This window comes from Pteropus alecto, unplaced genomic scaffold (genome assembly GCF_000325575.1).
Source record: "Pteropus alecto unplaced genomic scaffold, ASM32557v1 scaffold76, whole genome shotgun sequence".
In the NCBI taxonomy this organism is placed as follows: domain Eukaryota; kingdom Metazoa; phylum Chordata; class Mammalia; order Chiroptera; family Pteropodidae; genus Pteropus; species Pteropus alecto.
The window spans coordinates 30,663,856-30,677,840 of record NW_006443138.1 but is presented as its reverse complement, the minus strand read 5'-3'; the positions used below and the strand labels follow the sequence as shown (position 1 = coordinate 30,677,840).

General features: G+C 44.7%; 1 protein-coding gene across 15 annotated transcripts in view; it reads right to left on the bottom strand.

Moving 5' to 3' along the window:
- Nucleotides 1-13,985, bottom strand: part of CACNA1C (calcium voltage-gated channel subunit alpha1 C) — a 606,859-nt gene that overhangs the window by 165,215 nt on the left and 427,659 nt on the right. For 12 of the 15 annotated variants that reach the window (XM_025041057.1, XM_006923890.3, XM_025041060.1 and 9 more), the window contains exon 8: nt 6,937-7,040. In XM_025041057.1, coding sequence (XP_024896825.1) covers nt 6,937-7,040 — 104 coding nt within the window. Of the gene's footprint in view, nt 1-6,936; nt 7,041-7,340; nt 7,445-13,985 lie in introns of all 15 variants that reach the window. The other 3 variants (XM_025041061.1, XM_025041070.1, XM_025041069.1) reach the window with 1 other exon arrangement.

The following is a 13,985-nucleotide window of genomic DNA, read 5'->3' as shown; positions in this document are numbered from 1 at the left end:
GCAGTGGCTCCCGAGAGCCACCTGTGCATCTTACCAACTCTGGATTCAGAGGTGTCTCCTTGGTGGCTTGAAATTGGCCATGGTAGGAATATTTATACCATGGAAGTTGGAAATGTTATAAACCAGGGCTCCCCCCTCCTCAAATAAATAAATAAATAAATAAAAGAGCCAACTGTTAAATATTTAGCAGTACAACACTGAGTTAAGACCCAAGGGATTTAATTTTCTCTAACTCCATCCTCATGACTAGGGCTCATCCCACCACTCTTAGTTGCCTGGAAAGGTTTCTAATCTAGAGAAAGTTCTTCCCAAATGGAGACAAATGAGGATTCCAAACACAAGAAAATGTCCTAGGGCTGCCCTTTTGGTTAAAAAAGAAATCTAATCAGAATGGAAAAATACATAAAAATCAAGATAATATAAAGTTAAATGATGCATTCACCTTAAAGTAATAATGAGTAGAAACTGGAATTGAATTGGGGTTTGTAGGAAAAAGGGCCTATCGAAAAATTTCTGACAGAATGGCTATTTTGTTTTCTATCTCCTATGGTTCTGTTCTTATTTTCTTCCTGGCTTCAAATTCACTTTCTAAACAATGAGGGGGATGGCAGCAGAAGGCAATAATCAAGAAGGCTAGTTCTCAATTCTCAATTCTCAAAGCAAGTCTGTGCCTTTTCTTCCCAAATAGTATATAGGAGTATTTCTGTATTTGATATTCAGTCTGTGGGAAATGGAGCCCTCAGCGGGGTGTGTGTGTGTGACATGCATTGGGCATCTTGATTAATTTTCAAGGCATGATTTCTCCTTCTCTCACCAGTAAAGGTGTAGTTCAGGGAAGAAGGCTGCAAAAACCATCCTGAAGGAATTTCTTGCACAAGCCAATCCCTCTACAGGAAAGGCACCTTGGAAGGAAGGACATACCAATAAACCACAGGGGGACAAACCACAGGCTCCTGAATCCACTGTGATGTAGGGTGCTCTCTTACTATCCCACTGTATAGTATTTGCTAGTGCTGCTTAGGAGAGCACAGATTTTAGCGATAATGGGGTTGGGGCTGGGAGTGGTCTAGGGAACTTTTTAATTGGGAGATGTAGGGGCTCTCAAGATAACGAGTTCTCTTCAATTGCTGCCTTAATGATGCTCTGGTTTGGATGGAGTTTTCTTCTTAAATTTGATTGAATCCAATTCTAATTGGATTGAACTTGCTCTTTCTCAGGCTTCCTGCCAACTGGCAGGTACTTTCATTTCCTTCCTAGGATATTTAATGCCAGGGAAAAGGGGCCAGATTGACAGCTTGCAGTGAAGCTGGAAGCCTTGCTCTGCTTTGCCCCTCTCTCCTTTTGCTATTGGGGATAGGCATAAAAAGATGCCAGCCCACCTGCCCCCAAACCTGTATACCTGGTCACACTGCCCCTGGGCCATAGGCTTGCTCTCTGTAGATAGTCGCTTTATATAGCAGTTCCCTCTCCATGTGAATCAACTCCAAAACTGCACTTCAAGGCCCCCTCTCTTGACTCGCTTTCTGCCCACACACATGTGCATTCTCCATTCCTTGATTGTGGAGTGGGTTTGGGTTGTAAGGTGACTGAATAACTCTTTTGGAATCTTTTGCAGAAGGTTTAAGTTGTAATTATAAGACAACTACCCATCCCTCTTCTGGAGTTGGGAGAATAGGATTGGGATCAAATTGGAGTAGGGACAACTGACACAGTACTGTTATACCATCTACCCCATGGAATGAAAGCTTATCATCCATACCCCAAGACCTCTGGGGACCCAAAATAAACACTCACTGGGAGAAAAGGAAACTGAGGTGTGTTGAGGGTGTAAAGGGGATGGAAAAGTGGTAGAGTCAGATCTGAAGCCCTGTGGGTTCCCTTGGCTTCCAGGGAGCATAAGTTACAACCAGACCATGGTCAGATGGAAGGTGAGCCAGGTTTCCCTCTCCAGACCCTACTGCAGTAAGAGATTTTCTGGGTGGCAATGCCTAGCTCTCTCCATCTTCTTGCCTGGATGCCAGCCATGCACCTGCTCTGAGGGACTGAGCTAATGAAGACATGAAACCTCCGCCTGACGGGCTGTGCCGGGCCCAGGGACCGGAGCCGGCTAGACAATCAGTCACAGCTGTGGGATTTGTCATAAGGCAGGAGAATATCTCTTGCCAGCAATGGCCAACATAAAAAATGAGGGGTGGAGTGGAGAGCTGGGGGCCAGTACTCAGTAATGTAAAGCATGCAAAAGGAGATGCATGTGGAAAATCCAACCACTACAGACAGTTGGGGCTCTAGGCCCTCTGATAATCAATACAGTCGGTCCTCATTATTCAGATTCCATACTTGTAATTTGCCTACTTGCTAAAATTTATTTGTAACCCCTAAATCAATAACTTGTGTGACTTTGAAGTCATCTGCAGAAATTTGCAGAATGGCAAAACTGGAGTCACGTTCCCAGCTGAGGTCAGGTGATGTGATGCTCTGCCTTCTTGTTTCAGCTTTTAGATTATAAACAAACATCCTTTTTATGGTCTATTCAGTGCCATGTTTTTGCATTTTTGTGCTTTTGTTGGTGATTTTTCTGTTTAAAATGGCCCCTAAACATAGTGCCGAAGTGCTGTCTAGTGTTCCTCAGTGCAAGAAGGTTGTGATGTGCCTCACAGAGAAAATATGTGTGTTAAATGTGCTTCATTCAGGCATGAGTTACAGTGTCACTGGCTGTGAGTTCAGTGTTAATAAATCAAAAATGTATTTTAAATAAACTGTATTTAAACAGAAACACATATAATACAGGGTTATGCATTGATCATAACTCTATATTTCTCCTAAGAGCAATGGTTCACTATTCACTAATTCAGTGTCTGTGGTGACTTCCTAGAGTAATGAGAATTGACTATATATGTTGCTGTCTCTCCTGCTTCCACTCACAAGGCATGTATGTCCTGGCCTTTCTCTTGCTTCCCTCTGGACCTGGATATTGTGTCTTAACTGTGGTGTCATGGTCCAGCATGTTTACCAGTTGTAAAATGCCTACCCATCAGGCCCTTTGCTTTTGGGGAAGAGAGACATGCTCATCTCCCAGTGGGATGCCTACTCATCTAAGACATCTTGGGCCCCTTGTCAACTGAAGGCATATGTCTGAAGCCCTCAGTTTGCAATCACTTAAACACAAAAAGTAACTGGATTCCAGAGTCCAGGGACTTTCACCTGGTTACAGCTCCAAGCACAACTTTGAGAATCTCATCGTCACTGTTTTAATTCCGATGGGCAGGGCCTGAGTTTTCTAGAAGGGAAAGCAAATATAACCTGATTCATATCTTTACTAATACTAGTCTTGTGGCTTGTGAAGATCAATAGATAATGAACATGAAAGCACTTTGAAAAAATCCACAAGATATATATTGTTTACACTGACTGTATCTGGCATTGTCAGGAATACAGTGTTCTGGATATGTGAGTGTTCCACATAAAGAATGCTTAAAGCATCTTCTAATGACCAAAATTTCTAATTTCCATGTTCTAAATGGAAGTGTTATGCAGTGTCATCTTCATTACCTTCATGAGCATAATGCTATGAGCACAATTTAACATTTTCTTGGTGACTGAAGGATATAATTTATGAGGCTGAGTTACTGTGCTGGGCTGCAAAATAACATTATCCTTAATTGATGGCTATAGGTTTCATACCCCCAGCCCCAGAATGCTCCAAGCCTGCAGTGCTGTTGAGTTGGGGGCTCTGTTCTCTCTCAAGGACTATTAGGATTAGCAGGGCTGCCAGCCCCCATACTAAATGGCCCTGACCTACTGCAGCCTTCCAGTGGTGGCTCTGCAGTTTCCTCCTGGGACTCTTTCTGGTCCCGCTGGCTGTTTCTAGAAGCCTGCCATGAACCACTGCTGCTGCCTGCTCCTCTCATCCTTCCTTATGGCAGCTTCTGCTCTTCACCTCCCCACTTTTTGACTGTAATTTCAGAATGTGGGATTAACCAGCCACATGGGTTGGGGGTCAGTATAACATGGAGGTTAGGAATAGAGGTTATAAGTTCACACTGCTTGGGTTTAATCCTGGATCCTCCATTTTTCACCTGAGGTAGTTTCTTCATTGAAACCTCAATTTTCTTCTCTATAACATGGAGAAATGAATAGCACCTAGCTTGCAGGGTTGTTGTGAGCATTAAATGAGCTTATCCCCCTAAAGCTTTGAGCACAGAATCTGATGAAGAGGATACTGGTTACTGTTAATGTTATTACTTCGAAAGTGAATTTCATGGGGGCTCTGAGACATTTTTGAATGCTTCTGGAAGGTTGGCTTACTCAGGAGTCTGACTGATGAATAAGTGGGTGTTTTGCTATATTCTTGTGGTGACTATTATATTGTTGTCTGACTAATCAAGATGCTGATTCGAAACCAAAAGTGCTGCCACCATGTAGTCAGCCAATAGGAGCTTGAATCCAGGTTTTGTCACTTCAAGGACTCAGGGCAGCCCATTCAGAGTGGCCAGCCCTCTTGACAGATTAGGAGAGGGTTCCCCAAATCAGGAAAGGAAGATGTTTACCCACACACACTTCTTCATCTGGGCAGAGGGTGTTCCCAGGAAGTCTTGGGAAATGTTCTGTCGACAATTCTGGAGCTATTAGGAGCCAGCTGCCACTCTGGGAATGGGTCAGGAATCAGGTGCTTAGGAAAGTCTCCAGGAGACCAATATACGGACTCGAGGACTCACGGGGGCATATGTCTGAAAGTCTTAGTGTTCCTGTTCAGAGTCTACTAACGTTTTGAGCATTACTACATGCCAGGCTTTGGGCTTGGTGTTGTTACACACTCTCTCTCATTGGGACTGAGTTAGGCCAAGACATGGTCTTCAAAAGGACTTTACTTTCACATCAGCAGCTGCTGTCATTGGATATCTCTGCTTTAATACCACCAGGAAGATAACTCTTCTGGTGGGGCCAAGAATTACTGGGGCAGATACTCTGCTTGAGGAGGGGCCTTCATAGTCTAGTCCTCTCTCTCACATCAGATTCTGGAAGCAGGGGAAATACCACTTACTTAGATTTGTTTCTGCTCTCTAGGGGAAGAAAATGGAATCATTAGGACATTTTCTAAAAGTTCAGAGCTCTCACTTGTGTTATAGTTCAAGCTCATTCAACATACATCTAATGGGCAGTGATGGGAAGATGGGAGCCTGTTCTGATATTTACCTGCAAAATGACATCGTACAAGTCACTTAACACCTCTGGGCTTACTTCCTTCATCTTTAAAAGGAGGGTTGGAGTAGTTCTAATATATGATGATTTTATTCAATAATTCTAGTTATGATAGGCATCAAGTAAATAATAATCATTGTAATAACAGCATCATTACTGAGCACTTACTATATGCTAAGTATTTTACATAAATGATCTCATTCTATCATTACAGCAACCTATAAGTTAGTATTATTATCTTCATTTTTTCAGATGGATAACTAAAGTTTAAAAAGGTGAGTGTTGCCCAACATTATACATCCAGCAAGTGCAGAGCTGGGATATCCAAATTTCTGTCTTGAGTGGGGGTGATGAGGTTGATTTTTTTCAACGCTTTCCTTGTTGATTCACAGGGACATTTTCTCATGTTGGAACACAAATATGAAAACCCTTCCACCCTCCAGGCAACTAATCAGGGGCTTATGTCATCCTGATGGAAGACACTCGTTTCCTGTGTGGTCTTACCTTGGTAAGAGGCATGATGTCATCAAAGTCTCTAGCAGCCCACCCACCACGGGAAAGAATGAAGATGGAAGCAGAGTCCTTCACACAATTCAAAGACTAAACTTGATGCTCCTCCACAGCATTAGGCTATGGCAGGAGGGGGGATTGCTATTCTCAGTTTATTACTGACTAAAAATGAAGATCAATCTTACTCCTTAAGCTGAACTTTCTCCCAGCATTAACGTCCCCGGAGATCCAGGAAGGGCTATTCAAAGCAGCTGACCCGTCTTGAGCAGAGCAGAAATAGATCGCCACCCACCCTCTCCCCCCGACCTTGTAGCAAAGGCAGCAAAGAGTGTCACCCAGGAGCAGGTCACCAGGAGCATTTAGGTATTAGGCCTTGGCCTGGCTGGTATGGTGAAGAAGAAAGTGGGCTAAGTAAATATCCAATGCACCCCACGGTATAAAGGTGGCCATCCCCAGGGCTCCTCTACGCCCTGCACATCTGCTGCTTCTACTGGTTTATAACTTCATCTGAGCAAAGGCAAAAATTAGGTAGACTTTATACTTGTAGTCAAGTAGATAAATTGAAAGGAAAGTTTATTGCATTGCCCCTATCCTCACATAAACTAGGGCTTTAAACAGTTAAGTGCCCTTTCCATTCAGAAAAGTGGAGGAGACCAAACAGAGACTGCTCAGTGTATGAATTAGAGACAAAGAGAAGGATAGTTTTAGTCTGTATTTCTTATATATATTAAGTCAAACTCTGGTTCAACACTGAATAAAGGCTTTCTGAATCTTCACTGTGAGCCTGCCACACAAACTGTGACTGGCTTGGGAGGTCAGGCAAGTACTTATCTGCAAGGTTGCTGCATATATTGAAAGCACACAGTCTACGAATTTTCCCAATTCCAGCTGCCAAAACCTTCCCACTCCATGGTCTCACCATGCTACTCCTCAGGTGCAAGAAGCATCCTGCCTACCTGAGCAGCTGCTTAATGGAGGGAGGGGCTTGGATGAGCTGGCAGGAGACAGGCGGGCCTCAGTATCTCTTGGTGAAGCCCAAACCAGTGGATTAAGCCTTGCATGTTTGACCCTCTGCCCAGCCAGGCCAAGGACATTCACTTCAAGGCTCCTGAGGTGGCCCTTTATCCCAGGTTCATCAGAGCCAGAAAAAGAATAAAGCCAGGAATAGCAGAAAGAATAAATAAAATAAACGGAAAAATCAAGACCTTTTTCCTTGGTCCTGCTTACCCGCTAAGGACACCGAGAACCAAGTTAAGTACAAAAAATGACCCTATGATGATAAGTGTAACAAAATAGATCCAGGGCCAGTCCCTTCCTACGGCATCATTGACCTGGAAGAACGGAATGATAGTTAGTGAGGCACACGCAGCAGCTGAGCACGGCCCAGAGCCCATCGCCGGCTCCAGACACTGACCCACGCAACGCTGGGACCCCGATCCTCCAGGTGCAAATCAGAGGCCAAACAGCCTGCCAGCCAATGGGTCAGAATTTGTGGTTGAATGGAGACTTTTCCCCCTGGTTTTCCTGGGCCTCTTAGGATCCCATCCCTGAGGATGTTGGCAATGGATGGAGTGGAACCTGGGACCTTGCTCGGCTGCATTATAAAGAGGACATAGAAATGGTCAGCTTACCCGCTCAACACACCGAGAACCAGATTTAGAACGAAAAAGGATCCAAAGATGACCAGACTGACAAAATACACCCAGGGTAACTCATAGCCCATAGCGTCCTGCATCTGGAAAGATGAAGGAAAGTTAGGAAAGAGAGAAAGCAGTACTGAGTCAAAGTGAGGAGGCAAGTAGAGAGGGGAGTGGAGAGAATCTGGAGGAGACAAATGGGATTGAATTTGGTTTTTGTCTGCATGGATCGGGAATCCATTGCTATTCCGGCATCATCTATATTCAGAACAGTTCCCAAGACCTTGACCTGAACTGTCAGAGACCTTTGTTTTATTTTCCGGAAGAGAAAACTTTCCCCAATGTTTTCTATTCAGTGTTGTCTAAGAAGGTAGGTAGCCTCAAAAAATAATTTCTTCAGCAAGGGATGTTTTAGCTCACTTGGGTTTATGTGGCATTAAATCTTCCATTGCACCCTGAGATTACTGTCAGAAGTGCCTCAGCTCTTACTGCTAGAACAGGAGAACCGGAACCTTCAAGGATGTGGGAGAAGGAGATATTCCTAAGTGGCTTGCCACCTGGACCTGAGCTGGGCCCAGAATTTAGAGGTCAAACTCCAGGGCTTCATAAACACTGCAGGCCATGGGAAGGAAAGATGGTCATGTTGGTTTATGTATTCAGAGAAGGCTCCTGTGACTGTAACCACAACCTAGATGGAAATGGTCCTGAACCTGGAAACTGTGACCTGTAACTAACTGGCTAAGGAGACACTCCATGAGGAGCTGCAAAGCTCTAGAGTAGTTGGAAGCAATGATGTACAGAGATGGCTCCTATACACATGGGAGAGCCATGTGCATCTCCTCCCAACTCCATGTTCAGTGACTTCACGATGGGCTTGAAATTGGCCATGGTGGACAGAAATGGGTAAATGATACAGATCAGTCCCCTTCTACACTGGGTCCCTAACAACTGGTTGTCAAACATTTACCAGCACACCACAGGTTAGTGGGTAGATGTGAGATGACGGCAGGTCACAGAGCAGCATTTTTATCAAATAGAAAATTTATTCTGATTAAGTTTCTCAAATCTATTTCTTTTTATGCTTTCTAACTAGATTAAAGGGTTTAGTCCTATTTTCCAAAACTGAACTCCATCTTTGTCTTTGCGGACAAAGACAGCTTACAGGAATCCAAATTCCTAAGTACACAAGCTTCTTGAATGAGTTACATCAGTGGTTCTCTGAGTGGGGTCCTGTGGACCAGCGGCACCAGTATCAGCTGGAACTTTTTTTTGAAATGTAATACTTGGGCCCCCTCCTGAAACTCTGGGGCTGGGCCCAACAACCCCTCTGAACTCCATCTTTGTCTTTGCGGACAAAGACAGCTTACAGGAATCCAAATTCCTAAGTACACAAGCTTCTTAAATGAGTTACATCAGTGGTTCTCTGAGTGGGGTCCTGTGGACCAGCGGCACCAGTATCAGCTGGAACTTTTTTTGAAATGTACATACTTGGGCCCCCTCCTGAAACTCTGGGGCTGGGCCCAACAACCCATGTTTTCTCGAGCCTCCAGGTGAGTCTGATGCATGTGAAGGTCTCAGAACTCCCTGATTTACATAATTTTCTCCATAGCTCCCAACTTCAAATATAAGGACATAGCAAATATTGTGATTTACCACACACCTTTGCTATGGTGAACAGCAGTGCACCTCAGAGAGGGGTCCAGAGACCAACAACACCAGAACTATCAGGAGAGTTATAAACAGTGCAGATTCCTGGACCCTTCCCCAAGAACCCAATGAGCCTCATAACTCTGCATGTTAATCACTCAGGTGATTCTAAAGCAGGCTGAAGTTTGCTGATTACTGCCAGGTGTCTCAGGTGAGGTCCAGGTGTGCAGGGATACGGCCACCCTCAGCCCTCAGGGCCCCTCAGGCTCTGGGAGACCTCACCCATGTTTCTAAGTGTGCTGGAAAAATATGTTCTTTGTGTGCTGTGAACTAAAAAAAATCACAAGTGACCTACCTGGTCACTGGTTAGAATCTTTACATCCCAATATATTATTTGCAAATCTATTAATATTTTTCTAGGGTCACTATATTTTGGTTAGAGGAATCAACCAAATGTACTTATAGTGCAGAGTACAAAAACTGTCAAGGGCTTGGGCTTCATTGATCAGAACTGAGTCAGGGAAGAGAAGAATTCCCAACCTATGTCCACTTAGCCATGTTATAATTAAATTCAATTTAACATGAATTTATTGAGCATTCCTACTCCCACATACCCTGCTCTGCTTTTTATATAGTGCTTATCACTTTCTAACTGTATAATTTACTCATTTATTTTGTGTTTGTTTTCCATACTAGAATGTAAGCTCCATGAGGATGGGCACTTTTGGTCTGTTTTGTTCACTGGTGTATTCCAAGTGCTTAGAACAATGCCTTGTACGTGACAGACGCTCAGTAAATGTTTGTTGAGTGAATTAATGGACTTGATATATACCAGGCACTGTGCTGTAAAGAGGAAGCCCTTGCTGGTAGGGGGGACAGTAAATTAAAGGCAATCATAATACAAGATGGTAAATGTAGTTGTAGAAGTAAACATGCAGGGTTATAGAAGCCCAAAGGGGGCATTGGCTGTATGAAGCAGAAGAAGCAAGGGCTAGGCCAGTCAGGACAGGGTAAACCTGGCACTGTGGGGCCACTGAGGGCACAAGGAGGACAAAAGTAGGCAGGAAGCCCAGATGCCAGGTGATCCTGTGATGGGGCTTTCCTAGAAACTTGGCAATTGTGAAAAATAGCCTACAGCTGTACAGCCATCATGGCTCTGGGACAGAGGATTTTCCCATAGGCCGACCACTAAAATATCCAGCAGAACAGCAGTTGTGCAGAGTGACAGGGCAGAGAGGTCCATGTGTGTCAGAGCCTGACCCCACCACAGGGAGCCTAGGAGCCTCCTTTAACCGGAAGATAATTATCTGAACCAAGGCTGCAAAGGACACCAAACCAGCAGGGGGAAGTCTAGTAAATGCCTTCAGTACCAGGAAGAGAAAAACAAAATGACACCAATATAAGAAGGGACAGGTTGGGTGAAATGAGATTAGGGAGGAGAAAGGTGTGGGAGCCATAGTGAGCTAGCCAACCACAGGCCACATAACAATGGCCACGCTGGCCATGTGATACCAGGGTCTGTATGTCACATTTTATTATGCGAACTGTGACATAACCCTTCCATTATTCTTGGCAGCAGTCTTGTTAGAGCCCATGATTGCTCAACAGTATTTACGGAGTGCCCATTGTGTATATGACATTGTGTTCTGTGCCACAGTGAAGGTGACGGGGCTGGAAACAGCCCTGAGATGTGAGAAGGCATCCACAGGGAGGCTTCTATGGAAACCTGGATCCAAGGTCACGTGAAGCCTTCGAGTGTCCTCTCTCTCCTCTCTCAGATCAAATCCTGCCAATGAAGGTCAGAAGAGGTCCCTTCCTCTTTCCTAAGTTGGTGCTCTTTGCTCTTTTGGGAGGGTGGGGAAGTCAGGAAAAGCCGAAGAAAGCTGTGGGCTCCCACCAGAGAAAAGGCACAGGCACACAGCGCTGTGCACACAACTCACAGGTGTGCTGGGCCTGTGGTGGACCAGCCAGCTTGTTGTGTGCTAACCCCAGGGAAGCGCTTCCCCAAGCATGGTTAGGGGGTCCAGAGCTGCAGAGGGGGTCTATTCTGAGCAAGTTCCCTTGCTCTGCCTGGATGGCAGACCTCCTCACCTTCCTCAAGACACAGCTGGGAACATGCAGTTCCAGGAAGAGATGACATGCTCAGTGCAGTTCACTGTTATAGAGCTGCCTCCAGAGCCTGGGCAGATGGTGAGTGGGAGGGAGGGCTGGTTGACTCTTTGAAATGAAATTTCTCCTGACTGCTCCTCATACCCCCTAAATTTTGTGAACACTCAACCTTGAAGAAAATATAGCCCTCCAGTCCACAAATCTCTGATGGGCCAACAACCCACGAGCCTTGATCTCCTTGGGCCCTTGTTTAGTTTGGGTGTTCTTTCCTCTGTGCCACACAAAAGGTGAGTGACTTCCATAATCACTGAAAACTTCAAATGGATGGAGCTACAGACCACATGACTCATAGATAGCTCATAGATAGCCTCGTGACACACCGATATCCCACAGCCAGGGACCATTTCCAGGAGACTCATAGTCTCCACCTAGCCCATGCTGTCCCATGTTTCTGCTTTGGTTTCTTCTTTGGCTGTGGGATAGTTCTTGCAGAGGTTCAAGACGAGGAGTAGGAGGTGAAGGGTAGGAGACGGGACAAATGAGAGATTAGTGAGCTTCTGAGGTAGCCCTAAGACTACATCGCTCCCTCAGTAAGCAATGCTCAGCAGCCACCAGAGGGTGATTCTTTGGTCTGCCTGGCTCTGGCCTGAGAGGAAAGTGCTCCTTTTGTTTTCCCTCCTGCTTTCTCTTCTTTATTCTAGGCCACCTAATTTTGGAGGCAGACTGGGTAGATAGCACACAATGCTGGGTGGCTCTGAAGTAGGGCAATGCCTGGAGTGATGAGATTGATGTCTTAAATCAGCTGGAATGAAGCTATTAAGAAGAGAATGAATAAATACAGTCATATTTTCAAAAATTGACCCAGATGGCTGACACCCTTATTTAGAGGTGAAAAAAGGATAGGTCTTCTCTAACCATGAAAGCTAGATGTTTCTTAGGCTTGTAACAAAGGAAGCTTTGTGACTTTCCTAGGGGAGACATATGGAGAGGCATCTTGATGTTTACTATCTGTAGCACCAGGGTCTCCAGGCCCAAGAACTAACAGGATGACCCCTGCCTTTGCTGAAACACACACCTTTCTATTCTCAGAATCTGCGGACAAAGGGAACACTGAATGAAAAATACAGATCTTTCTGAAACCAATATCTAATTCCTTCAGAGGACCTTCAACCTTAAGCCAACATATGTTTTTTCCCCTGAAAAGAAAAGATGGGAGGAACACTTCTCAGCCCCTATTCTCTCAGGCTACTCTTGATCCTGATTTCCATGAGTTTTCAAGTTGTGGTACTTTCTTCTGTAAGGTTCATGGCATAGACACTGTGAATCTACAAAGATTGAACTGTTGCAGTGAATGCCAAGAGAGGCTGTCACTTGCCAACAAAGGCAGGAGGTGTAAACCCATAAAAGTCACAGTGCTTTACATGGAATGTCATTAGAGGACAGGGTTTGCTGCCAGTGCCCAGAGCAATGACTTGATAAATCTGTGACTCCTAATGACCTTTGTCACCTTACTTGCCGGGACATGGGGTGTCCACCCACGGGTCACTGAGTGAGTAGCAAGGCAGATAACAGGTCTCACCTGACTCCATTCTGTCCCTGCATCTACTTATTGTTCTGCACAGAAAACCCGTGAGTGCCTCAGGGCACAGTACAAAGCCTGGTTTGCATGGGAAAGATACTAATAGACTCTTAACACAGAGGAAGGCAAGCCAACAAAATTAGCCCTTCCATCTATGATCTATTTAAAAAATCCTTCAACTCAGGTGGGATCATGCACTGATGTCCTGGGGGAGGTTAGGAGCCATGGAGAGTGGCCCCAGGTATGACACCTGTGGAGGGGACAGTAACTCACAGCCTAGAAGACTTGCTTGTTTGTACTGAGTGACACTGGGCATGGGTAGGGTGTGATGCCCGTGACTGCACCCCTGCATGTGGCCTTTCAGACACTTGGGTGACAGCACTCTGGGCAGCAGAGCTGTTTCATAGGTCTGTTGAGAGAAGCTGAAACACAGTTCTTTCCAATCTCCCAAATTGTTTTAAGCTTGCTTTCCCAAGTGGAGGAGGCTTCTCTCGTGCTCATCATCCAACCTCAAGGCCAGCAAAAATCTCACCTCCTATTTTGTGCCACGCAATGCTCTCCATGCCCTCACTGAGTGTACTGACCTGTATTGCTAAGACACATTTCTTTGTGTCCCTTGTCTCTTCAATTAGATCCTAAACTCCTTGAAGGCAGGCCTTCTTCTCCTCCCCACCCACCTTGCCCCAGTCCCCACTCACTCCTGGGAGCATAAATGCTTAATAAACATGTTAAATTGAATTATTGAATAATGAGAACTCACCTAACACCAGTGAAATGAATAAAGTCTAATAAGTAAGTAAATAAGAGCTCTGAGAGATGCTAATTCTCTTTCTTGATATGTTTATAAACCAATAGGTTATTGTTTAGTCAACAGGCTCTGTTTAAAGCTGGGTAAGTGGGTAGCATTCTAACTGAGGCAGATTAAAAGTTAAGGGCCACAGTGTCCCAAGCAGGACCTACCACTTTCTCTACTTTGGTATCTGTTAAAGAGCCCAGGATGCCATTTCTGGATGACTTGAAGATTTTTTTTTCTCAGCTGTTCACTTAGAATGACTATTACGTCATCAACATAATTCAGCTCCACCATTTTTCTGCTTTCTTGATGCCTTCAGAAACTCATTTTCTATATTCTATAGTGAAAAGAGGTAGCTTTTTGAATAAAATATAGAGTGGGGAAAAACAGGGTAAAATCTGAATTTGACCTGCTTGATGCAAAAGACCTTTGTCATAAACAAGGGATATTTCAGCAGCACCAAGAGCAGAGATGAGGAGCTTTTGTGTGTGTGTGTGTGTGTGTGTGTGTG